Source organism: Leuciscus leuciscus (assembly GCF_965113295.1).
Source record: "Leuciscus leuciscus genome assembly, chromosome: 4".
Taxonomy (NCBI): Eukaryota; Metazoa; Chordata; class Actinopteri; order Cypriniformes; family Leuciscidae; genus Leuciscus; species Leuciscus leuciscus.
The window spans coordinates 3,275,368-3,301,254 of record NC_138728.1 but is presented as its reverse complement, the minus strand read 5'-3'; the positions used below and the strand labels follow the sequence as shown (position 1 = coordinate 3,301,254).

The 25,887-nt window shown below is 37.8% G+C and overlaps 1 protein-coding gene and 1 long non-coding RNA gene across 15 annotated transcripts in view; one reads left to right on the top strand and one right to left on the bottom strand.

The window, feature by feature from the left end:
* plekha5 (pleckstrin homology domain containing, family A member 5) overlaps window positions 1–25,222 on the bottom strand; it is a 179,738-nt gene extending 154,516 nt beyond the window's left edge. For all 14 annotated transcript variants that reach the window (XM_082166732.1, XM_082166742.1, XM_082166745.1 and 11 more), the window contains exons 1-3: window positions 25,064–25,222; window positions 24,883–24,959; window positions 24,252–24,309 (exon numbers count right to left, since the gene is read on the bottom strand). In XM_082166732.1, coding sequence (XP_082022858.1) covers window positions 24,252–24,309; window positions 24,883–24,959; window positions 25,064–25,155 — 227 coding nt within the window. In that variant the 5' untranslated portion in view covers window positions 25,156–25,222. The remainder of the gene's footprint in view (window positions 1–24,251; window positions 24,310–24,882; window positions 24,960–25,063) is intronic.
* On the top strand, window positions 431–2,040 carry LOC309496755. Its single transcript, XR_014205221.1, has 3 exons — window positions 431–760; window positions 1,475–1,556; window positions 1,908–2,040. It is a non-coding gene; the product is annotated as an uncharacterized lncRNA (long non-coding RNA).
* Window positions 25,223–25,887: the final 665 nt, after the last annotated feature.

Here is a 25,887-nt window from a genome sequence, read left to right as displayed (position 1 = left end):
GAATGACAGACGTTAGCTTCAGTAAAGTTAGCTTCATTCATTGAGAGAAAAGGTATGACGTCACGTGTGCCCCTTTTGGGTTTGTAGTCTTTGTAATTATGTATGTTCACAGTCTTATACCTCAACAGTTTTACATCAAACTGCGACTTTCTTGACTTTAAAATGTATCTTTTAAATTGACAAACATCATATGTGTAATTCAGGGCACAATTCAAACGAGATCAAAATATTTGTTGTCTCTCGCCATTGACTTCCATACAATATTTTTCCGAAATAAGGTCCCATGGTGGTCCACCGGAAGGGGAGGGACTTAGGCTCTCTATTGACCCTTCACAGGGAGTTTGATTGACAGGCGATCTGACCAATCATAATCCGCCATCCGCCAAATCAACCATTTTTGTCCGACAAAGCAGTCAGGAGAGTTAGTACACTGTAAAAAGGTTTTCAAGCAGTACTTCATCCAATTAATAATTTGTCTTTCAATTCAGTTTACCATTATTTGTTTTATTTTTCAAATAATATTTTTTTCGTTCAAAACATAGTTAAATATAAATATTTTTCATTAAGAGCTCAAATAAGAAATATTTGTTTCGACGAATGTACAATTTCAAGGTTACACACAGGATTGCGCATGGGCATTAAACACAAATCTTCTCGACGACAACGACCACGTCAGCAGACCGCTGTAACCGCTCTTCTACGTTCCGTGGATCACTTTGCTGCTCCAGAGAGAATCAGATTTCATCGCGGATAAACTGAAGTAAGTGAAACAAACAACCATTTAAATGTGCTGCTGTATATTTAGAAGCCTGTACAAGACATGTTGCTCTGCCGAATTTATCTGTTAGATATCGTTATGTAACTTACGTTAGTTTAAAAATGTGTTAGCTAGCTTAGTTTACACTTGGCAAGTTAACGTTAATGTGTCAACGTTAATGTGTCGACGTTAATCAATTCCTGACCGATTACAAAAGGGAACATATACGTTTACCCCTGGCTTATTTTGATTTTACAATGGTAATTAACGTGAACGTTTAATCATTGAACATAACGTTATCTCGATGCAGCGTCATAAGAACGACGTTCTCTGGTTAAAACCATAGAAACCTGATCAACAATTAAGGAGCTGAAGTTAACTTACATGTAAAAGGACTGATGTTCACTTGTGATTAATGGTAACGTTATCTAACACGTATGACTGTCGACACTCACAATGGTCATTTAATTATGGATTGTATGCATAGAAGTATTGCTGCATTGGCGCCAATCGGTTGATTTTCAAAAAAGTGTAGTAGCAGCTACTAGCCAGAGGACACTGGGGGGGCAGACATTTTTTCGTGGCGTTAGTAATAGGATTGACACACTATTGAATCATATATTATAATAATTATTATATCAACTGATAACGTATATTGTGCTAAAGTTTGTTGACCATAATGTACCCTCATGCCAAATTTGTACCATCTTGATACAGGATACTGACACCGATACAAAGAGCACTGAAATATCTCATCCATATGGGAGAAACAGTGGAGGACCTCATCAAAGATTTCCTGGTAAGGAAAGATTACTTTAGAGATGTGAAAATGCTAGATATGGCTGTCCACTTAAAATTAGCCATCAGACTATGTTCAGATATATGTCTGATAACAGTCTGAAGGCTAATTTCAAATATAGAAACAATTACTTTCAGCTAAAATCAGAGTCCCATGTGCTGGAAAGTTTGTGCAACTTATATTTATATGTCAACAACAAATTGGAGTAAATTTTATAATTAGTTAAAAATTTAATTAGTAGTAATTAAATTAGTTAGTAATTATGTAAACTAATTTGGGGGGAAACCCAAGCTGTATTGATTCCTTATTCTTTTTTTCTTTTTCTTTTCTCCTTCCTAAATTCTTTTCCAGGTGTTGGAGAAGGAAGAGGCTGAAAAAACTCTTCAGAAGAAACCATGGAAATCTTTGTCATCAGAGATGCACAAGCTGTATACCCACAAACATTGGAATCATACTTGAGGGTCAAGAGGTTCTGAGGGACTTGCTGTCTGTCGCAAATGTTGAAAATCTGACACGAAATTGTGGATGTGTGGAAGTAATGTATATAATAATTTAATAAATATCGATTTAATGAAAATTATGTGTCTTTTTTATTTGATTTTGGACAAGATTAATTAATGTTCCTTAATGGGAAATATGTTTTATTGAATCCATATCTTTTTGTTTGTTTAAAATAAATAATATCTATTAACTTGTATTTTAAAAAATGAGAAATAATTGTATTATTAAATCAATATCTATTTAATTGGAGAAAACAAATAATTTCTAATACATATTTATTAAATGAGAATTTTTGTTTTGATTAAATCTATATATTTTTGTTTAGATCAAAAATAGAATTTAAATTAATTGATTTTTTTCAACAAGAAAAATATGCTTTGTGCCAAGTTTTATAAAATAGTTTTCATAGACATAGAAAATATTGGTAAGGGCAAGTTATTTATTTTTCATTGGCTCAAGTTATAAAATATAGATGTGAACCATTACCCTAACATTTTTTAATTGGATGAATGAAAATATTTTTTCAGTGTAGATTAACGTTGGAGTGTACTGACGTCTTTCCGCGGTGAAAACAACATTCCTTCTGATGTTCATTCATGTTTATTTGATGCTATAAATGAACTAGAAGGAAGAGATGATCGGTTCACGAGCCGCTTTAACGGAGCGATCTGTCAGACACATTAAAGAGCCACAAAACGGTATTTATTGTTTAAATTTCTTTAAAAAAATATCAAATTTGAAAGTTGAGACTTTGTTTCAGATCAAAAGTAACCTGGTCAGTCTTGGCTGTCAGTGCGGGTCTCTTTGCGAACGGTCAATTACTCAAAGACGACTATTTGGACATTTGGAAGAGGCAGGGAAGAGCTCGGTCCGCATCAGCTGTTTTGCTGCGGTAGGCGCATGACTCCGCTGTGAGGTCATGTGCGAGTCCTGGCAAAGAGATTTGTTGTACTCAGGAAAGGATCCTGGAGTTGGTTGTGATTTGGCGTGGCCCTGGGTTTCATCCCATTCTTTGCTGTCAATAGAACAAGTCTCACTGGAAGGCTTTCAAGGACACTTGTGAAAGGAACAGGGAAATGTACCATTTGCGAGATTCTTTATGCAGAAGCACTCATAAGGCAGATTAATATTTCACAGTTGATTACATCACCAGCTTGACACAACAGTCAATTATCCTGCCGTTTATGCAGTCTGCCCGGACTCACGTAATAGATGGGAAGGAACAATCTCCTATGACAATCTGGCTTCATTCACGCTCTCTAGAAATGTATAGCATTTATATTTATTTCAATAATGTAGGAGGTTTTAGACTGAACTTAAAACAGGAACAGAGAGGTTGTACTTAATTACATTTGATCACTGGGTCCCTGTGGAAACCAGGAGGACGTCCAATCTGAGAATGTGAAAGCTCAGGTCAGTCTGGGAGTCTCAAGGAGGAGAAAGTCAATTTCAGCTGCAGATAAACCGGATGCTTTGGGAAATAAAGCATTTGGTGAATGCTAATGTCTTCAAACAAGGTTTTCATGGAGTCAGACTTGATTTGTGGGTTAAACCAGAATAAACAGTGGCAGAGTTTCCATTGGGCTGTCGATTGGGCCTCCTGGATCAATGTTTCCTGATACCACAGCCACTGTTAATATCCTCTGATCGTACATATTGGTTTCTACTAGAAGGTTGGGACGCATCCAAACCTGTGCTTTAGTGTTCATTGTAAAGGGGAGTAAAAATTTAATTTTCATCCATTTAAGCGCCAGCTGGCAGTCGTTTTAAAGGGCCGCACGAGAGAAAAAGAGCTGAAAATACATGAAACATGAATATAGATTGTTTGGAAATACAACATCCGTTATCGTGAGAGCTCTCGTACTACACATCAGGACAGGAAACAAGATTACTCTGATTCTTTTGGCATCCACCCCGCCTTCCTCTGGATCAGAGGCCAGCCAACTTATCTTGGGAGTGGTGGAAAATTACGCCAGACCACAAACCAAGTGAGACAGCTGTTTCGAAGAAGATCAGTTTACATGTTACCCAATTCAAAATGCAACATGCAAAGGACTCACAGCTTACAAAGAGCGGAACGCTCCATCAGAAGGACTCGATGATATGAACTTTTTCAGCCAGTTGCTTTTTGTACAGTAAATATATGCACAATATTTTTCTTTGCTAATTTTTTTAATGCAAACATTACTCCTGTTTTGCTAAGGTATGCAATCACAATTAGGTCGTAACATCATCCTGGTGACAAATTAGCAAAATTTGAAATAATTTATATTACATAACAGAAAATCCTTCCTTATTGTAGAGATAAAAAAAAAAATTTAATTGCCATCATTTTCTCAAAAAGAGGTAATTGGAAGAATGTACAGGCTTCTCTTTTCCACACTACAAAAGTGATGTCAAACCCAAAAAATTACAATTAAAACACTTTAATGTGTCAAAAATGTGGCCCAAGTTTACCAAAATCATACATTAGATTCACATGATTCGCATGACATAAGAGACATCAAAACTGACATTCTCATGATCAATCTCCATTGATGTCGAACCAGTGGTGAAACCAGTTCGAAGGGACATGATGGTGAGTAAATGATAAAGACGGTATGGATTTTTTTCTTACCGTGGTTGAAAAGCAAGAAATTCCCACGGTATAGTGGTAAACCGCTTTAAATCCCCCCCAAATTTTCATCAGGCAGTAATTTGGCATGGACCAATCACTGAATAGATTTCCTTATTTAAGAATATTCTCAGATACATTCGAATTGAATGTGAAATTCCTAAGAGGAGTTTACATTCAGCACACATTTGACAATAAATAATTTCCAAGAGAATACATTATGATGTTCACATTGGAAATGAAAGATAAACACCTTTTTCCAATTCAAATGATATTCCATTATTTATGTTTACATAATATAATGTTATTTTTTTATTTAATCTATGCTGATTATATGAAAGAGTAAGATAGGATCATAAGATGGGTCAGACATGATTTTGACCACTTTATTGAGTTTTGTTTTGTAGAAAAACTTTTTTTGAATTTCGTTTTGTATAAATTGTATCTTAATTTTAAATCACTGTTTCATCAACCGATGGCCTGGAATTAATAAATAAGACGCAAATAGGCCTATAGCAGACATAAAATCAGGCGCCGGCGCGATCTCTTGCACTGCACGTGAACTGGAGCTCGTCTCATAAATGAACCGAAACTATAGGCTACTTGCCTCCCAGACATGAGAAACAAATGCGTTAGTGCGGATGGATGATGGCGGACGGATGAGTTTTGTGATGCGGTTGTGGATGAAATAATAGCCCATCCGCGCATCTCTAATACGACTGGAATGTTATTACGTGTCATGGAACATTGTGCTCCCCAACTCGCGAAAGGTCGGATTTGCTCCATCTTTTGATCCATCTAAGTTTTGTTTAGAAAACCTTGAATCCATGTAAGACACAATGTCATTAGAATCAATGAATCCATGCCATTAGACACAATTCGTTTTTTTTGCGGTGATGGCGGTGACAAGCTCAGACCAGCGGTAGGCGTCACATGACCGCGGTATTGTGGTAATACGGTAACCGTCCCATAGCCTGGAAATCCAGACCTAAATCTAAAAGATTAATGGTCTGGCGTCGACTAATGAAAATCGGCCAGCTTGAGGGGCGGCACCAAGCATGCATTTGAAAATCTCCCTGCACGCAATTGGATAACACTACGACCAATCACAACAAGTTATCGCTTAACTACCAGCGGAGTTAACTGGTAGATTAGACTCTTACCGTATCCGGTCGGCAAAACAGCAAAAACGGCCTTCTTGCAAAGGAACGATTTGAGCGCCGTCTTCTGTTCCTCTTTTAGAGAAAAAGCCAAGTCTAACTCGTTCATTGTAGCGGCCAAAGCCGTTTCAAACCAATGGTGTTTATCCATAGCCATCTTGCAATGTTTACTAATGACTTCGACGTCGCAGCGCTGTCGTCATCTCGCCTCTGGCCCACCTATATCAGATAACCCGATGTGATTGATGCAGCTCAAATAGAGGGGAATATTTAATGAGCATCATTACTCAACACCAGAGTAACTCGCTGAGCAAATTCAACTTGTGCTCTCGTGAGAACTCTGGATTACCAGGGTAACCGTCCCAGCCCTATTTGGTACAGTATTCTGATAAACAACATATTTGCATGATCCTGCAATATAAGCATTGCTGTGATGACAGTTCTCAGAGAAAAGCAACATCTTCTGCGACAGTAAGTCACCGTGAAGAATGTTTCATTGCCGCTAAGAGACAGAGTGGACTTGATACTGTATCTCTATCTCACGGGACTTTCATGCACCTTTCCGCCGTATTCTTATCTCTCTCCGGAAGGAGACTAAGCCGAACAGTGTGAAATGTTCTGTACGTCCCAGTGATAGAGCAATGGGACTTGTGGACTGAGACAGGCTCGAGGTCACCCAAGGTCAGCCGCCTCCACTGTCTGGTTCAATCTGTGTAGTGTTTGACAATTCACAAGAGACTTCGCCTGATCCGACTGGGATGAGGATTAATGGGATAGATGTGTTTGGTTTAGGCTCTTGAAAGAAAATTAAAAGCATCAGCCGTAAATTAATACACTTTTTGCGGAGTCAGTTAGATTAATGATGTCGCTACAGGTTCAGGTTGACCTTTCCCACACCTTCATGATAGAAACTGGTTATTGCATTAAAGAGAAACAGGCATGTGAATAACCTCTGAATGCTTACCAGTCGGGTTGTAAATCATGCTTGTTATTGAAAATAAAGCTGTTTTTGAACCAAAAACGCAAAGCGACTAAATTATGTCATTGGATGTCCTTGCACACTATCTATTGCTGCTTCCAGAAGCCTGTTTACAAACGTACAATAATGCCAGAGGACATAAATATGTAAGAACAGGGATGACAGAGAAATTCACTGCGCCAGACAAAAATAAATGTTTCCAATTTAGTTTGGAAAGCACAGCACAATAAATGAGTCTACGGCATGATTAAGAGACTAGACATCATAATGCAAATAACGTGCAAAAATAATATCTGACATTTTAGTGCAATGTAGACGGACAGACGGACGGACGGACGGACGGACGGAATATTGTGAGAATCTACAAAACGTGCTTTAGTTTTAATTCTATACTTCTCACTAGGGCTGGGTATTGACACAAATTTCACAATTCGATTCGATTTCGATTCACAAGCTTGCAATTCGATTCGATTCCGATTCAATATTGATTATTTTGGATATCAGGTACAATACATGGCAAATTTTCTCAAGGAAAACAAATCTCTTAACTAATGCTGTAACTATATGGGAGTCAGTTGTAACCGACTAGGCTTAATTAGCCTACTATAATATTTAAGGTAAAAATTAAGTGATTTGTATACAAACACTTAAATTACACTTTTATTTATTTTTATAATAAAGTTATATGAAATGTAAACATTTAAATGGTGGCTGTCATAAAAACCTGCCAGATTTATTAAAACATGCATTACAAATTTAAAAACATTAAAAATTTGAATGAATATGTAATATGGTGCATATATTTAGCAAAATGCTCCTCTCTAGAGTAAATTTTTCTAGCTGACTAACGAATTTATGGTCACTGGATATGGTTTTTCTGAGGTAAATGTGACGTTACATGACATTGTTTACAAGCTGTTTTACTGACGTCTTTCCACGGTTGAAACACTGATTGGGCGATTCCATGTCACATGATACGGATTGCGATAAGTTGTACTCTATCTTTTAACACACTTTCAGATGCTCATTCATGTTTATTTTGTGCTGTAACTGGTATTATTAAGGCGGAAGAGAAGATCATGTGCTTCTCTAGAGCTGAGCCAGAGCGATCTCACACCACAGCGCCAACACAGTGTTTCTGTTTTTGAATTTCGTAAGAAAATGAACGTAATTTTAAATCTGAGACTTTGTTTCATATCAATAGTAACAAAGCACAAAGATTATTGCGATTTATTCGATGGGATGCGCTACAATGTTACATTCATTCATCAACTGCAAACAGGATGACTAATCGGTTCTTGGGATTTAAGAATCGATATTGGTTCGTAAAAAGGAGAATCGATTAAAATCGAGAAATCAATATTTTTTACCCAGCCCTACTTCTCACTGATACAAACGAATCAAAAACACCTTGAATTCATTCAATATCACGGTAGCGGTTCCATTTTCTCCTCCGACTTTCCTCACAGATCTGATATCGGCACATCTCAACCAGCGGCAGCTGCGAGTGTGCTCTTATCACGGCACAGAGACAACAAAATGGGAATGTCATGAGAGGCCAGCTTGCTGAAGAGAGAAGATGTGAAGAGACTAGTAAAAAGTACTGGGAGTCCCAAAACCTAAATGCTGCAGCACTCCATCAGTGGAGATCCTCTGCACAGATTACAGCCAGACTAACACACAAACAGACACGAATGGAGGACACTCAGAAACAACCAATTACTGTATGGCAGCACATCCTACAGGATTTCAGTGAAAGACATTAAGATACTGCCAGGGAGAAACGTTAAGGGATGCATTTCTGCATATATAGGCCTAGAGAGAGAGAGAGATCAATCAAATATCAATTGACTATGGCCATAAATGTTTCTTTGCATCTGCAAAACTACATATTTTCATAATCGACTCATTGGTGGATGATTTGAGTGACTTGTCCACATAAAAGAAGCCCCAGCGCTTTTTCCCCAAGTGAATGAATTAATTCACTGTCAAATAAAGTTTGTTAATGACGTTTTCTTGATTTCATTAATGAAAAATGACAAAATAATCATAATACTTTTTAAAAATTATTAAAACTGTTAAAAAAAAAAATTTTAACTAAGAAAAATAACATCAAGATGTTAAAAATATTTTTCCTTTTTGAATAATTTAATCATGATCAATTATTACATTGCACCGAATATAAAAAAAGAAAGAAATTGGTTGAATTTTGCACTAAAATTCTATTTCTGTCAGCTAAAATTAGATGTAATTTTAATGTGATTAAAGTGACTAAAAAGAGTGAATATGAAATGACAAAATGCAGAATAATATGTCAAAAGTATGACTAAATTAAACGCTGTGTAAAAACAATAATTAAGCTGTCACTCCTAACAGTCTAGACACTTGTGCAGCGGCCTTTCAAAAGAGGAACCAACAGATATTTAACCAAAAAATTGGCTTAAAAACTATAACCTTTTATTGCAAAAAAACTATCAAGAGTCCTCATGCAAAAGAGAATGTAATATAGAGCAGGACAAAATATAAAGTTCTCAACAATCCAGCAGTTTGTTAAGCTTTACTTCTACTGCAAAGACGCTTGAGAGTCAGTCGCACACCATGAAGAAACAGCACTAGTCACTGGCCATTTTTTCACAACACCTTGCTAATCAATCTGTCGAATCTGGGGACATTGGTCGCACCAGTCGATCTGAAGCATAGAGACATATATTCCTCATTAGCGGCTGTTTCTATGGGCTGCTATACATATGCCGTCCGCCATATTGGAACAGACAAAGCTGGTCCGTGAACATTCGAGAGCAAGTTGACTGTGCGTCTGCAACCATAGTTAGATGCTAGATGTAAGAATATCTATATCTGCAATAGACTTCAACAGATGATTTTTCAAAACTAGCACAATACAAGACAAAGGCGTTAGCTTACACAACATTAAAAAGTTGCCATAGTTTAAAAACTTGTTTATACACACAAACCAACACATTCTCGACTGTGAAAGGTTATTCCATTCCTACAAAACACTCAGAGAAGCAACACGTCTCAATTATACTGAGAAGTGAGTCTCCCTTTCAATGTACCACCACTGAAAATACTGAATACTTAGCAGTCAGCCTCAATAATTGCCTATTTTATCATTATCTTTTTATAATAACTGACTCTGGATGCAACAACCATCTATTATTTTCTTCAATTACATCCTACAAATCAATTGCACACCATTATAGAAACATGCAACTAAAACAATAATGCAAATGAACATCTACATCAGGGTAAGGTTGCACCAGCCACTCATAAGTTCTCACTTAAACTGGAATGTAAAGTGCACAATAGAAGCTCAGTTTGTAACTAACTCTGTACTTTATCCTGTTGCACCATTCGTTCTTAAAGGGGTAATTCACCATTGGCAAAATGGGCTTTTAATCTAATTTGGCTGCCTATGTATTGGAAAGGTGGAAGAAATATGTAATTGGTGCTACCTGACTAGAGAAAACAAGAGAAAGAAGTCTACTCTTACAATAACTGCTTTGTTAAAGGGATGGTTCGGAGTAAAATCAACCTTGGGTCCTTTGCACCATGACCTCGAGCCAAACATCTTCCCAGAATTCTTATTCCCTTGGTCGAACATTATTAAAAGTTAGAGCTTATTTAGAGATATCAGCCGAATGTCTATTTTTTTCCGAAGTGTTGACAACTTGTGTTGACAACAAACTGGTACTACCAACAAAATATTAGTGCATTCCTGGAACTGGGCGTCGTTACACTACATCCTTATGCATCGCTTTCTGCCAGGACTTTTACAGGCTTTTCCCAAATAACGGAAGTGACCTCGACGTCCGGGTTTGGCTCGAGGTCATGGTGCAAAGGACCCTACACTCTCCGAAAAAAAGGTACAAAAGCTGTCACTGTGGTGGTACCTTTTCAAAAGGTACACCTTTGTGCATATAAGTGCATATAAGTCCCTCAAAGGTACATATTGGTACCAAAAGTGTACATATTAGTACCTAAATGGTACATATTAGAACCCTTTTGAAGGGTTCTGTCCCAGTGACAGCTTTTCTACCTTTTTTTCTGAGAGTGTAGGTTGATTTTACTCCGAACCATCCCTTTAATAACCCTCTGCCGATCTGACTGTTCACGGGCAGGAATACAAAAATGCAGAATCACCTGTCGTTTTCACCAAAGCTACCAGCTAAAGTGACACTTTAAAGGCAGATGTAGCTAGTAGGTCGTAAGCTCTCAGTAAAAATAATGCGTAATCACATACTTTACGTTTACCCTCAATGTATGTTCCAATAGCAGCTTTACAATTTGTGTATTTAGGGTTATTCTTGATTTCAACTTTCTTTGCCTCACGCAACATAGCAATAAGTATAAATGTCCACTTAGTTATAAATAATAGAAGTATTTTTACATGTAAATAACATTAAGAAAACTGTATTTGAAATGAATAAGGATCAATAAATAAATACTGATACAAAAAAATACAGATTTTATTTGACATGCACGACTAGGACTGACGCACAAAGTCGGGTTTGGGTAACAAAGTAATTTATTTACATAATTTTTCTCTTACTCCTGGTCAGAGGCTTCTGTAAATATTTAGTTTATATGTAGATTTACATTGCAAATATGTTTAATATTGCAATTGAAAATATTTAGCAGTGTGTAAATTGTATATTAGTGCCTATTTACGTCAAAACAAGGTTAAGTTGTAACTTACGCACAGCTGATGCAACTGGCCGGCTTGATTTCACAGACAGGGCTTAGACTAATCCAAGATTAAGCCTTAGTTCAATTAGGACATTTAAGTCGTTTTTATAAACGTGTCTTATAAAAAAAGCCATTACTGGTGTGCATTTTGAGACAAAACAATGGCACTGACATATTTTAAGATATATCAGTACACGACACGTTAAAACAGCTTAAACATGCATTTTAGTCTGGGACTTAAGCCTTGTCTGTGAAACCGGGGTATAAACTATTCAGAAAATCTTCCAAAATAACCGCTTTTAAAATAAACCCAACCTTTGTATTTTGTGGCAAGGCACTAAACTAACATGCAAAACCCTCATTCATGCATCGGTTTAAAAGCAGCTGGCGTTTGATGTGTATTTGCTTAATGCGGTCACAGTCTGGGAGTGTAGAGTCCAACGGCATCAGGAATGATATGAACACAGGATTGAGGAGTGGCGGTGAGTGCCAAGAGCCCAGGAGTGCCATGTTAAGGCAAGACACCACAGGTGAAGAGGGTTAAAAAACTATTATATAAATCACAATAGGTCCCTAGTTAATTCATCATGGTACATGAATACTTACATTTTTTGTATTGCATGCTTTCTGAAATGTTAAAATATGCAGATGAGACATTTGCCTCAATTAAATACTCATTTGCATATATTCCCAAACAGAAATATGAACATTGGTTCAAAATTCTTGTTGAAATATTGGAGTTAAAGGTTTTGAAATTTTGAAATTTGATTGGATGGTTGTTGTTTGCTATTGGCTGATCTCATGTGAGTGACAGGTTAAGCCCCGCCCTCAAGCCAGTAAATAAGAGAAGAGATGCTGCAAGTTATTTTGATTAAAGATTACAATGCACATTCATTTAAAACTAAACTAAAAGATGTGGCTGGATTAATCATATATAAGAACATATACTCATTTGCATATATTCCCAAACAGAAATATGAACATTGGTTCAAAATTCTTGTTGAAATATTGGAGTTAAAGGTTTTTACACAAGGGATTTTTTTTTTTTATAACTCCATAAATCAGAAAATACTGTCAACAGCCAGAAAAAAAAATCAATAAAATCAGATGTATGATTTATAAACAACACCCTTTAATAAAAACCTTAAGAAAATAAATAAAATAGGAATAAAACTGATTGAATAACTAGTTCAGTGCAGAAAAAAACAACAACTCATTTTAAGAAAGATATGTTTTGTATTGCGTCAGTAAATCAGACGCAAATGGGAAAAAGTGTCATAAAATAAACACTTAAATGTGTATTTTGGATGTTTTCTTTCCACTAGTCTGAAAGAAATCAAGTTATAAAAGCAAAATAGCCCAAAATCTCAAAATGTACCAATTTAAGAAAAAAAAAACAATGGTTTGCCGTAGGGCTGGGCAAAAAAATCGATTTTTCGATTAATCGTTTTTTAAAATGTGGTCGATTCAAAATCGATTCTCAAACGCCAAGAATCGATTTTTTTTCCATCTTTATGTATTAGTTTTCCTCCACTGTTAATAGGCTTGCAAACTCAATTTTATAGCTAATGCTGTGAGATTTTATGGTAGTTTTATCTAAATCATAAAATAACCTCAATTAGTGCTGCACGTTTAATCATATCGCAATCGCTATGACAAGCCTATACGCAATTAGGCTATATGACCAAAATGCTGCCAAAATGCTGTCGTGACTGTGACAGAAAAACTTGCGATGATATCGTGCGTGCGCACAAGACAGCACAGAATAGAATTATCTTTCGCGCTTGAACGAAGAACACACACAATTATGCCAAAATGTATTTTTGTTGAGTATCTTTATAACATAAGAGCAGTCTTATGACGAACGTGAAGAGTTGTGCCTCGTGAGAGAATGAGTCCGCGTGTGAGTTCCGCGTCTCTGTCAACAGCGGCTGGTCTTAAAGGGACAGTACACTGTAGCCACTAATTATCTCTGTCATTTAAGTTAATCAAAGAACAAAGAGAACAGAGAAAAACACTCACTGCTCTTGAATAAAGAACTTTTGTAACTTTGATTAGTCAATATATAATTTATAATTAATGCAACACAGACTGTTTGATAATTTTATTCAATTTCTGTATGGCCTAGCTGTTAGACAGGAAGGGCACATATTATATTATATGCAACGTTTTTATATGTGGGTTTATGTGAGGATTGTTAACCTGTTTGATCAAGACATGCGACTGTTCTGACTTGTCCAATTTTCAGCATCAATTTTTCATCTTGCATCAAAATCCTGTCTATTCATTGTATGCATTTGAAATATAGAGTTGGGTTCTGTTTTAATGTACCCAAGTGTACCTAAAATAAAAAGAGTTTAATATACAGGTTTGTAGCTCTTAATTTCTTTTTATTAATTAAACACTTGAAAACTTGTTCACTTTTTTTTCTTTTCTTTTTCTTTTTTTAATAAATATAGGATTTGTATTTAATATTCATTGAGTGAGTCGAATCGAAATTAATTTAGAATCGAAATTGGAAAAATTGAATCGAAATTGGAAAAATCGAATCGAAATTGGAAAAATCGAATCGAGAATCGAAATCGAAAATCGAATCGAGAATCGAAATCGAATCGAATTAGAGCTTGCGAATCGAAATCGAATCGAATTGTAACATCTGAATCGATACCCAGCCCTAGTTTGCCGGTAGTGTCTCGCCTTAAAGTTGGCATGAAACAGAAGTAGAGATAGTCTTTTCTTCCCTATTGTGATGTATATCCAAGTTAAACGGCTTTTGGAACAAGAACAAAATGTAGGACGGGGCTCGATTTGATCAATTTTGAAATTTGATTGGATGGTTGTGGTTTGCTATTGGCTGATCTCATGTGAGTGACAGGTTGAGCCCCGCCCTCAAGCCAGTAAATAAGAGAAGAGATGCTGCAAGTTATTTTGATTAAAGATTACAATGCACATTAAATTTAAACTAAACAAAAAGACGTGGATGGATTAATCACATATAAGAAATACTGCAATACTTTATTTCATGGTGACTTTAAAAGAGAGACACCCAAGTAGTCGTGAATTGTTCTGAAAAATGGTGGTGTCGTCAAAAAACGGCGAATAAGTGAATCTATCGGCTGCAGGGGGGAGGATGAGTGGGAGAGAGAGAGAGAGAGAGAGAGAGAGAGAGAGAGAGAGAGATGAAGCAGGTTGTGCTGCAGGACGGTGACGCTTGCAGAGAGTAAACGCTGGGAAACGTCTGCATCACCTGCTCTTGCACGGTCAATGCACTAACAACAAAGCAAAGGCAGTCACCGGTGGCACAATGCGCACGCTGAGCTCGAGACCTCTGATCTACGTTCCTGTTGTCTAATGAGGATCACAAGCCAACAATCGCCGCTGGCGTCTTGTTAAAATCTCTGAAAATGTGTGGCACGGTTCCACGGCATAGCCGGTGGGCTGACCCAGAAAGCCATGCTCGGTCGCCCGAGTCAAAGGAGCGCTGATCCATCCGTTTAAACGTCTATCCTGACCCCATCTGAGATATGAATCATGGCTCTGCATCAGCAGAATCCGCTGCGGAGAGCGTCCGGCCGCTGACTATGAATTAATGAGCACTCCATCATCTCCCAAGCTGCCATCTACCCATTCATTTAGCAGCCCACTCGTACAAATCATCCAACGCCGATATTAAGAGTCTAACAGCTGAGTAACCCCTCCCACTGGCATCTGGGATAATGCCGTCGCGGAGATAAATGCTACAACCCAAGGGTTTTTATTCCAAACCTGCGAGGAATCTTGAACTGGGTTCTCGTAAAGGTCTTTAACAAAACTTTTCTTACAGAGTTAGTCTGGTTAACCCCAACTGGGGTGCGTTCCCGAACAACGACGAAACTCGCTGCATTAAGGCGAGACACGGCAGGCAAAAATATCGTTTACTGGTCAATTTTGAGATTTTGGGATATTTGTCTTCAATAGCATGTCTTCTTTCAGACTTGTGGTGAAAAAAAGTCTGAAATACACATTTAGGTCTTTATTTGACTACACTTTGTCTGTTTGCGTCTGTAGATTTCTCATAAATTCAACAAAAGTTGGCGTTCTTAATGAACACGCCGCTCCGCGATCTCTGTCTGCTCCCTGTCATCACACACACCGCTGGAAAGCTCTCTCTCTCCTGTACAATGCTGTCGGATCCAAATATGGTCATTTCCTTTTTATCAGCAACCAATCGTGAAAGTAAAAGGGCTGAATGCGCAATCTCATTGGCTGATGATACATCTTTAAAGCCCGTTTTCTCAAAATGACTTTTCTCTCATTCTCCAAGTCCGAAATCTTCAGTAGCACCGATATACACCAAACTTTCCAGTCTTGTACCTAGTTATATTATGAAGACATTTACACAGGGATTTGTAAATATATTATTCCTAGCCTGATTTATCTAACATTTTATTCCAAAAAAACATGGCGAAAATCTTTTTTTTAAGGCTATTGACAGTATGTTCTGATTTACAGGATAACAAAAGTAGATATCCATAAATCCCTCTGTAATTCCCCCCCCCATCCCCCCATCTATGTGAACACAATGAAAAAAATGTTTTTAACCTGGCTTTATCCAATACTCAGATTTCATTTTTAAAATATATGCAAATTAGCACAGATTTAATGAGATATTGCCTGATTTGCATATTTAAACATTACATTTCAGAAAACTTGTAATACATTTTTTTCTCATCTTAATGTAGGTAATCAACTGGGAAAGTTTCATTGTCATGCAGAGCCCTTTGAAACTGCATTGATTTGAACTTCAACATTCTGGTTGCCATTGAAGTCTATTGTGTGGAGAAAAATCCTGAAATGTTTTCCTCAAAAAACTTAATTTCTTTTCCACTGAAGAAAGAAAGACATGGACATCTTGGATGGCATTGGGGTGAGTAAATTATCTTCATTTCATCAAGTGAACTAATCCTTTAAAGGAGTATGTTCCTCACATTTACAATAGGGATGCATCAATTTTGACAGCTGGAAATGTTTGGCTAAAAGCAAGAGAGAGAAAAAACAGACCGAAACACTTGCTCAAAATAATTGCATAATAGAAACTTTAACGTAGAGGGAAAAGCAACATGCATGTACAATTATTCAGGTAGCTCATTAATCAGTTACACTAATTGGAGGTGTTATGTGCAAGTTAAGTGTGATCACTATAAAATGTAATATAATTGGTTGTTTTGGGGGGGGAAGGAGGTTCTGTTTTAGCCAAGAGGTTTCATCACAAGTTTCTATGCCAGACAAATTTGCACAACACGGACCAATGTTTTATGCCCACTGGTTAGGTGAAAAATGTGGGGCTAAAAATAAGAGAAAATAGAGCATAACCCCTAGCTGAAAACATTGCATAACAGAAACATTGACATAAGAGAGAAAGCAAAGCAGCATGCTTGTGAAATTCAGGTTAACATATTAGCATATTCACCATACAACAGCTTATTAAAAATGAAATAAGCATATACACACACAAACACAATTAATAGAATTGATTTTTCCAAACAAAGGTTAATTATAAAGTTAATCATTGTCAGCTTCAGCCAAGAATATTCATTTCAGTGCATCACTAGTTTGCCAAGAATAAAAGACATTTCTGGGATGAAAAAAAACTGGCTCCACTCCACTTTTTTTTAACTGTTGGCAAACCAGGAAAAAAAAAGTTTGCAAAACAACACCCGACTGATAACACAAAATTAAACAGAGGTCTAATCAACAAAGCCGTCGAAAAGCACAATGTGGCGCCATTCAGGTGAATAAGCAGCAAAAACAACTTCATCTAATTTTTATTCCGGTCATGTTTATTCTAATAGTCACATTTAAATAAATCCCGAATGAGAATTAAGTCACTTAGGAAATTAAAACGATAAAAAAACAAAAGAAAACTCAAAAGACTGTGATGAGCCGTGTTTGTTTAAGGGCAGGTTATGCAGAAACACAATCAGTGACATCATCAGCACCAGTAACGTTTCAGTGGAAAAGGAGTTTCTTTATCCAATTAGATCCGACTATGAAAAGTTCGTCTGCAGTCAAAGCCAAATAATCCTAATATTTCATACTGGAATCGCACAATTGAGCGCTGAACTAAGCTGTCAGCTCCTGGCTCGTGTGTCAAAACAATCAGAGGGCCAAGCGTCATTTACCCTTTCACACCATTTCAACTTGCCCCATGGCTCTCGGAGCGAGTGAACGAGAGAGAGCGACTGAGAAAGAGAGAGAAAGAGAGAGTGAGGGAAGTGGGCCTCACATGATTCAACAGTCATAGGAAGCATTAGGAAGCTTTTCATCACTGTGGACTCACTCCACCCATCCATCGACCCACTTAACTGTCCTAAAACCACAGCATCTCGCGTTTCTGCTGCTCTGGAAATGAGGAAACGCTCACACACAGCGACAGCGAGTCAAACACACACACACACACAGCTTAATAAGTGAGGAGCATTTCATTCAACAGCCTCTGAAGGACAGATGACAGTTTCAGGCAGTCGATGTGGAAACACCTGCAGTGGACTGTAATGTGTGTTTTCATTTGCCTTCCTTTGCAAACACACCCAGTTCACTACGGTTAGTCGGATTGCTACAGTAAATGACAATTTAACTAGTTAATCTGAGAGAAACCTTGTATTGTAACTGGTTTATAGCACCTGTCCACATTTTCAGTGACCTTGGAAGAATATTTCCTATTCATTTTCCCTTATAGGTATATAGATAGATAGATAGATAGATAGATAGATATACACACACTCACACACTTAAGTACGAAGACTGCTTTGATTAGCTTGAATTAGCTTGCTTTGATTCCCAGATTGGTAGAGATTTCTTTGCAGAATCATGGGTAATGTAGTTTCTCACCAGGAATTCTGTAGTTAAACATGATTATTTAGAAAATAAGTTGAAATAATGAATGCTGGTGGCGTTTCAACAAAAGCATAAACCATCATAAGCACAATCAAATTAAAAACGATGAAGAAATATAAAACTACCCATTTAAAAACGTTATACATGTTAAATATTATATATAAAAACAATATATATAGTTTACAACAAAATATGCTTAAATTCAAATATTTAAGTATTTTGAGAGCGTATAGGGAGGCCAGCTCGATTACGTCGTATGCTCCGCCTTTATGATAGTGGGCGGAGCCAACAAGATTGTTTTCGACTTTCTGATTGGTGGAATGTTCTGTACAGTATCATGGGTAATGTAGTTCTTCATTAATTCTGCTGTTCTGCTGTAAGCTCAAAAATAATGCGGGTTGACGGCTTCAACAGAAGCAAATAGTATCGATTATTACATGGCTTGGTTGAACTCTAATGTAGAATTGATAACAGACGCTGCTAAGTATAACACACCGTTGCCATGGAAAACAGAGCGTTGCTATGGACGCAGGATTCTAACCGTAGAGACGGAACGGACTATTTTCTTTAGCGGAAGCAATACAATCATTTTTAAATCAATAAACTCCTTTTTAAATCAATATTTTGAGTCAAATTATTGATTTATTTGGTGGGTAGCCATGTAATAAGCGGGATAATGTAGAGCGAGGCGGTTGCTATAGCGAATACAACCCCTTCAGGCTGATTCAAGACAGTCCTGATCAGCCTGTTGGGGTTGTATTCGCTGTAACAACCGCCTTGCTCTACATTATCCCTTACTCAACAACCTTGTAACTCACAGTAGGTCTGACTTTGAAGGTTTATAAGTTAGAAAATCAATTTCCCGAAGAAGTTTTTACTTCTGGAATCCAACTGTTGCCCTCTATTGGGACTGTTTCAAGCTTGACGCATCAACAATGTAAATGTGGATATTCTCAAAATCAGGTTGAAAATTCTAAACTTACATGTGAAAAGGTTAAACGTCAACTAGGCTAATGTTTATCCCTCCAGGGACACTAGGGTTGCAAAGTTTCCTGAATTTTTGGAAACTTTTCAGGATTATTTGGAAATTTTCAGAAACTTTTCAGGATTATTTGGAAATTTTCAGAAACTTTTAGAAATTTTCAGGAAATTTACCAGAAATGTTCAGCCCCTTTGCAACCCTAAGGGACACTAAACTGAATGATTAAAATCACTTTCGTCTACCACAGATCAAACAAGCAGACATTCCCAACCAGAACTCACATCACTGGTCAAGTCAGTGTTGCTATGACCCATCTAACATCTACACACACACACACACACATTCGTAAAGAGCACGTCACAGTTGAATAAGTGACCTTTGCAACTTTTCCCTCGTCACATCTCACCACATCGCTCCATTTATTTCCCACTCCAGTCAGAAATGCCCCAGAAAAAAAGTCAGATTGCACCTCTAAAACAAGTACACTTAAATAACATCACAAAAAGGTTATTCCATTGAGTCAGATAGACTAACCTCTAATGCTCTTTAGAGTGCATGTTATTTCAATGCATTCCCCCTTTAATTTGCAACACAAGGCATGAGCGAGACACGGTGGAGGGAGGGAGCTCATCCTCCTCCTCTTGTACTGTTGCCCAATCTGTGGCCTGTTAGGCAGTAGGCGGAAACTAATGACCAACATGAGTGTGTTCATGAGCTGTTTATTTTGCAGCATTCCCAAGACGCTGCAACAGCTGCCAAGCAAAAGCCAAAAGAGATCGGTCTTTAGGCAGCGACACAACAAGAACAGGCTTTCAGCGGCCAGCGCAACCTTTGCTTCACACACGCCGCTCCAGGTGTAGATCACAGGTCATCTCCTTCAACACCTCGATTATTCGCCTCTGTTACTCATCTTCCTTTTTCGAAGACCATTGGAGAAAGACAAAGGGTTCATTAGGAGTAAATATCCCATTTACTGTGTCCATAGAAATTTTTTTTTTTGTGAAAATGCAAAAACGGTTCAGGATGATTTAAGCTTCTGTAGTCGGTATTTCAACTTCATAAAAAAAAATATATATTATATATATTTCACCAGTTATATACACTGCCAGGGGCCGGTTTCACAAAGATAGACTTTGACTATGGCTTAGATATAGTAGAAAGTCAGACTTCAGCTAGACATCTAAATCAGACCGTTGCACAAAGCCGTTAAGACTCTGACTATCTTAAGTAGGACTGCACTGCAATGCATTCTGGGTAAATTAAGACACTTTTCAAAACAAAAAACATGGCGGATCGAGTAAGCGCATTCAGCCGCTCAGTGCAGTTTACCCCGGTGGAAAATATGTGTTTGTTGGAGGAGTATAACAGTTACAAGGACATTTTACTTGGGAAATTTAGCGGAGAATGTAGTAACAAGAAGAAATGTTTAAATGATGAGCCATTTTCACTTTTCTTTTGGCGGTTTGTAATGTAACTGATTGTTACTGCTGGTTGCCAAGGTAACAGAGTCTTAGACCTAAGTTAGCCTGGGGTGTCAAATTTTTTTGGTCTAAATTAAGTCAGTCTTTATTTTTGTGAAACAGACTAACTTGCATTAGACTAGTCTATGAGCACATGTTAGACTTGTCTAACACTATAGACCGGTCTAAAATAGCTATAAACGGTCTAAAACGTCTTTTCAGTTTCGAGTCGACTAGTAGCCTAGCTGTATCATTTCTTCAGATACTGCCCTCTGTAACCGGTCGGCGTGGCTTGGGAGTGTCCTCGTAGGGCAGCGAAGCAAGAGCATTTTGGGAGTTGTAGTCTTTCATCCACATGAGCCAAAAATACATTTTCTGGCTCTTCTCAGTCTAGAAGGCACCAACTTCTAATATAATTTTCCATTTCTACTACATAAAAGACCCAATTTAAATTCCAGCGATGAAATATCCCTTTAAGAGTCTATGATTGGATCATTATTGCAGTGATTATGATGTTTCTAGCATGTTAAATTCTTAAATTCTTCCGCACACTTTGATGGAGTGTGTGGCTTTTCATTTCTAAAACAACCATGTAGGAAGACACATCATGGCCATATTCATATCATTTTCACAAATTCATTGAAAGTCTTTGGGATGTGCTGGAGGAGACTTCACAGAGTGCTGGACTCTTGCATTATCAAAACAAGATCTTGACCAAATACTGATGCACCTCTTGATGGAAATAATAACATCACAACATTTATTTCCATCAAGAGGTGCATCGATTTGTGGTCAAGATCTTGTATAAGGTAGCTGGACTCGATGGAAATGATTCTTCACGCTCCCTTCCCAAACAATCTTTCACAATTTGAGCCTGATGAATCTTGGCTTTATCATCCTGGAATATGGCCATGATGTGTCTTCCTACATGGTTGTTTAAGAAATGAAAAGCTACACACTCCTTCAATTATGCCAAACATATAACATGCTAAAAAAAAACATAATAATCACAGCAACAATGATCCATTAATAGACTCTTAAGTAGGTAGCCTACTTTTGAAATTGTAATGTACCTTTTTATTTTATTTTATTTATTTATTTTCCTTGTTTTTTTTATTTATTTATTTTTATTGTGGTTTGAATTTTTGTTGTTCTTTCTGTTAAAGTTGGAAAATGTTCAATAAATATATATATAAAAAAAAATAATATATAAAAAAAAAGTATTAGCCTACATTATTTAAATCCAAACAGTGACTTTTTGTTGGCCGGGCACTTTATAATAATAACATATATTATATACAATATATTTAGATGCACACAAGCATATTTTATGCAAACAATTAAATATTACAGAGTTAAGAGCTTTCTACAAAGCCAATGGTTTTAAAGATATTTGGCTTATGATGCATCTTGGAAATGCAATGGTTAGTTTTTCTCAAAGAATGTATTATTTCCTTGCAGGGGAAAAAACCCACGTTTGCGCTCTTTTGGGATTAAAAAAAAAAGGAGTTACGAATTCTCTGCACGGCGACCACAGCAAAAGCCTGCATCCCAGCATCCTCTGGCTCGCCGTGCTATTCCTGGGTGACACAGAAAAAGCATCCTCGCACACTGCAGTGCTTTTTAAGGAATTCTGACGGACTTGAGCCAATGGATCAAATACCACAAGCCACTTGCTGCTTCTGAGCGTCGCTTCTTCTCGAAATCCCTTAGCGACTTTGTGCCAGTTATAATGAATGACCCCATATCACTCTTAATCTCTGGCCATCCGCCATTTGCCGCTGCAGTAACATGAGCAAGTTCCTCACTGGGTCAGAGTTTCTCCCATTGCAGGATCAGTATGAAGATCCACAGGCGCATTTCAAGTGCGTGAGCAACAGTTTCGGGCCTCCAGGTATCGTCAGCACAGCAGTGGTCCAGTGGCGTCTGTGCGCTCACGGTAATCCACAGAGAGAAAGGGAAAAAAGGTGCATTCAAGCAAAAAGACGTGACTCAGTCCTCAGATTTGTCCGGCGTTGAGATTGCAGCTGGATCATCCGAGGGTATGGCGTGTCCCAGAAGTGTTGGCCTAAGTAAAGCAGACAGTGATGCAGCGTCCATTTACATTGCCTCAGTGGAGCAGGGAAGGTCCAGGAAGGGTTAGGTTGTCAATCCTGACGTGATGAGATGCATCTCGTGAGTTTCAGCTCAAATCCTTGTGTTAAATCAGCCTCCAACTGCCTTGAAAAGCTCAGCCCTGGACTGGGTTGGGAACAAAACTACAAAGCACACACACCATGCATACAAATTTTACATCAATAGACCATAGTGGTGAAAATAATGTCCTTGCAAAAAAAAATTGTTCACAGCTGTACATCTATATTCATCTATTCATTCCAGACCGACAAAGACGGGCTTTGCTTAAAGATCTTCTCACCTCATGCAATGTAAACCGTTCAGATGCAAGTTCAATTTAGCGATAAGGTAAAACCCTATTCAGATGCACCATTTTTCCACCATAAATAAATGTGCATGATATGCTACTGGTAATGCTGCTCTAATAATACTGTTTGGTCATATTAAGGCACCGATGACGAAGAAAATAAAGTAATTGTGTTTCTTTATATCAGTAACACTTCCAACAACCAATGCATTTTAATGCATATTTAAAAATTACATATCAATGCATATTTGCATATTAAAATGTGCAGTGTAAACAAAAATCCCTGAAATTAACACTTGCTATTTTCCTTAAAAACCACCAAAAAACGGCACAAGCAAAAGGTATTAATCTGATACTATGCAAATCATAGCCAAATATGATACCAATAAACAACCAGGCTCATTTTTAACACATGATTCGCTGATTAAAATAGTCTTGAAAAAGCCACATTCACTACTAATTTAAAAAAGCCCATTACAGTCTAAAAATAACATATCGATCAGCTCTTCTCCAGCCAAGACACGCATCCAATCAAACACACCACGACCGGCTGAACGAAAAGCAGCGCCTGAAAACCACATGAAGGGCGCAACAGTTTTTGTCCTAAACATGCAGTAGAGACAAGAGCTGAACAAACAAGGGTTAATATGATTCACTGGGTGGAAAACCAACAAGTTGAGCCTGTTCAACCAACAGAGCATTGAATCACACGGGCCTGTCAAGCCCTCCGTCACTCCGTCACCCTCACGGTAATTACTTTTTTTTTTTAAACAGGGTGGGAAAGAGCTTCAGTGTGCGAGCAAAAGCATTTGTGAAAACGATATGGTATGAGTGTGAGTGTGTGTGTGTGTGTGTGTGTGTGTGTGTGTGTGTGTGTGTGTGTGTGTGTGTGTGTGTTTGTGAGGGGGCGGCGATCTGAAATCACGGCTTCTGTCAAACAAGCAAGAGAGAGCGAAATATCCTCCTTCCGCCAGGAGCTGAACCTCCAACTCACTTGATAAAGCAACGGGCTCCTTCGAACGTATATCCTTCCTCCCATCCGGTGGGTAAATCTGAAAAGGAGACACACACGAGCACAATGAGTTTTGCATGCAAAAAAGCATCTCTCAAGAGTGAGTGGCTGCAGCGGGCAGCACATCTCTCAATGATCTGCAGATCTGCCCACAAGCATTATTGCTGTGCTCCTAATGCATCTGTGTACTGCAGCTCAACATGTCACTGTGGACCACTCACATTGCATTGTGACAAAGAAACTGTTAATGCTTTCATAAATCAAGCATTACGGGTTTCAGGCGTATGGAAGTTTCAAAATAAGAGTGTTATGAGGTGTCAAATGATCTAACGAGTGCAATATAAATGACAGCTGTCAATCAAACGGACCGCGGGGGGGGGGGGGGGGGGGGATGACCATGCAACCCTTCGGATATGTAAATAAGCAAATGCGAGTTGTCAAATACCGCGCGTTCAGGTGTACTGCATGCATGCAACGCGACGCGAACGCGCTGACATTGTGCGCGTCGCGTTCTGCCACAGCTGCGGTTCTGCAGCTGCATTGATTGCATTTCTCCGCGCTATTCTCACGCACTGATTTTCCCCACTGATACACGCAGTTAAACGCCTCTTACCTGGAGTTTTTCTGTGTCCTGTAATGACGGCTTCTCCCGTGACTGGATGCAGCCAGGTTGTGCTCTTCGCTTCTTCACTGTTGGGTGAGGAAAAAGGGGGAGAAGAAGGTGAAAATTAAACAACCGACGAGAGGCATTCGAGACGAAACGAGCCCCAACTTTCCACCCCGCGGATATTTACTTGATAAAGAACACGCGTCCGTCCCGGGTCACGCCGTAACTCCATGAGGAAGGCAGGCACGACAGCCAGTCCGGGTTCAGGTCCGCCGCCATGTCTGAGCACTGAGAAGCGCTCGAGCTCGGAAACTCGGGATTCCTTAGCAACGGTGTCCAGGGCGCAGGCGGGAGAAGCGAGAGAGCCTCTGAGGGGGCGGGGTTTACGCGCGGACCAATCACATGACGCGATGACGCGATTCGTTTATTTAGTATTCGAATTACATTCTTTGTTTTTGTTTCGTGTTCGTTGAATATTATAAAAAATCCACGCTAAGTTTAAAGTTGTAGGCTATTTGTTGTAGTACCTTATGAAAACGTTTTTAATATTATTATTATTATTAGAAAATAAAATAAAAATTTAGAACGTAGAGTTTTTTAAGTAGGCTATGCATTATGTTTTTTATTAATACTACATTGTTCAAAATAAAGTTGAGGTTAACAATGAATAAATATAAATAAACATTGTTTGTTTGTTTTTTGCCTGAAGATATGTTATTAAACATCATAATAAAAAAATATTGGGAAAAAAACTATGATGCATTCAGTATCAAATCTGACCGTTTGTTGCTTTGTTCATAAATGAGGTACATTTTGAGAATTTTCATTTGTAAATAAAATATTTTGCCATTACAATCATAAAATGAACTATATAAATGGATAATAAAATAATAAAAAAAAAATAATAATAATAAATTGTATTAATAAATAAAATAAATAAAATAATAATAATATAAAAATAATAAAAAATTGTAAAATAAAACAAAAGTCAGCAGGATTTGGGGGTAAAAC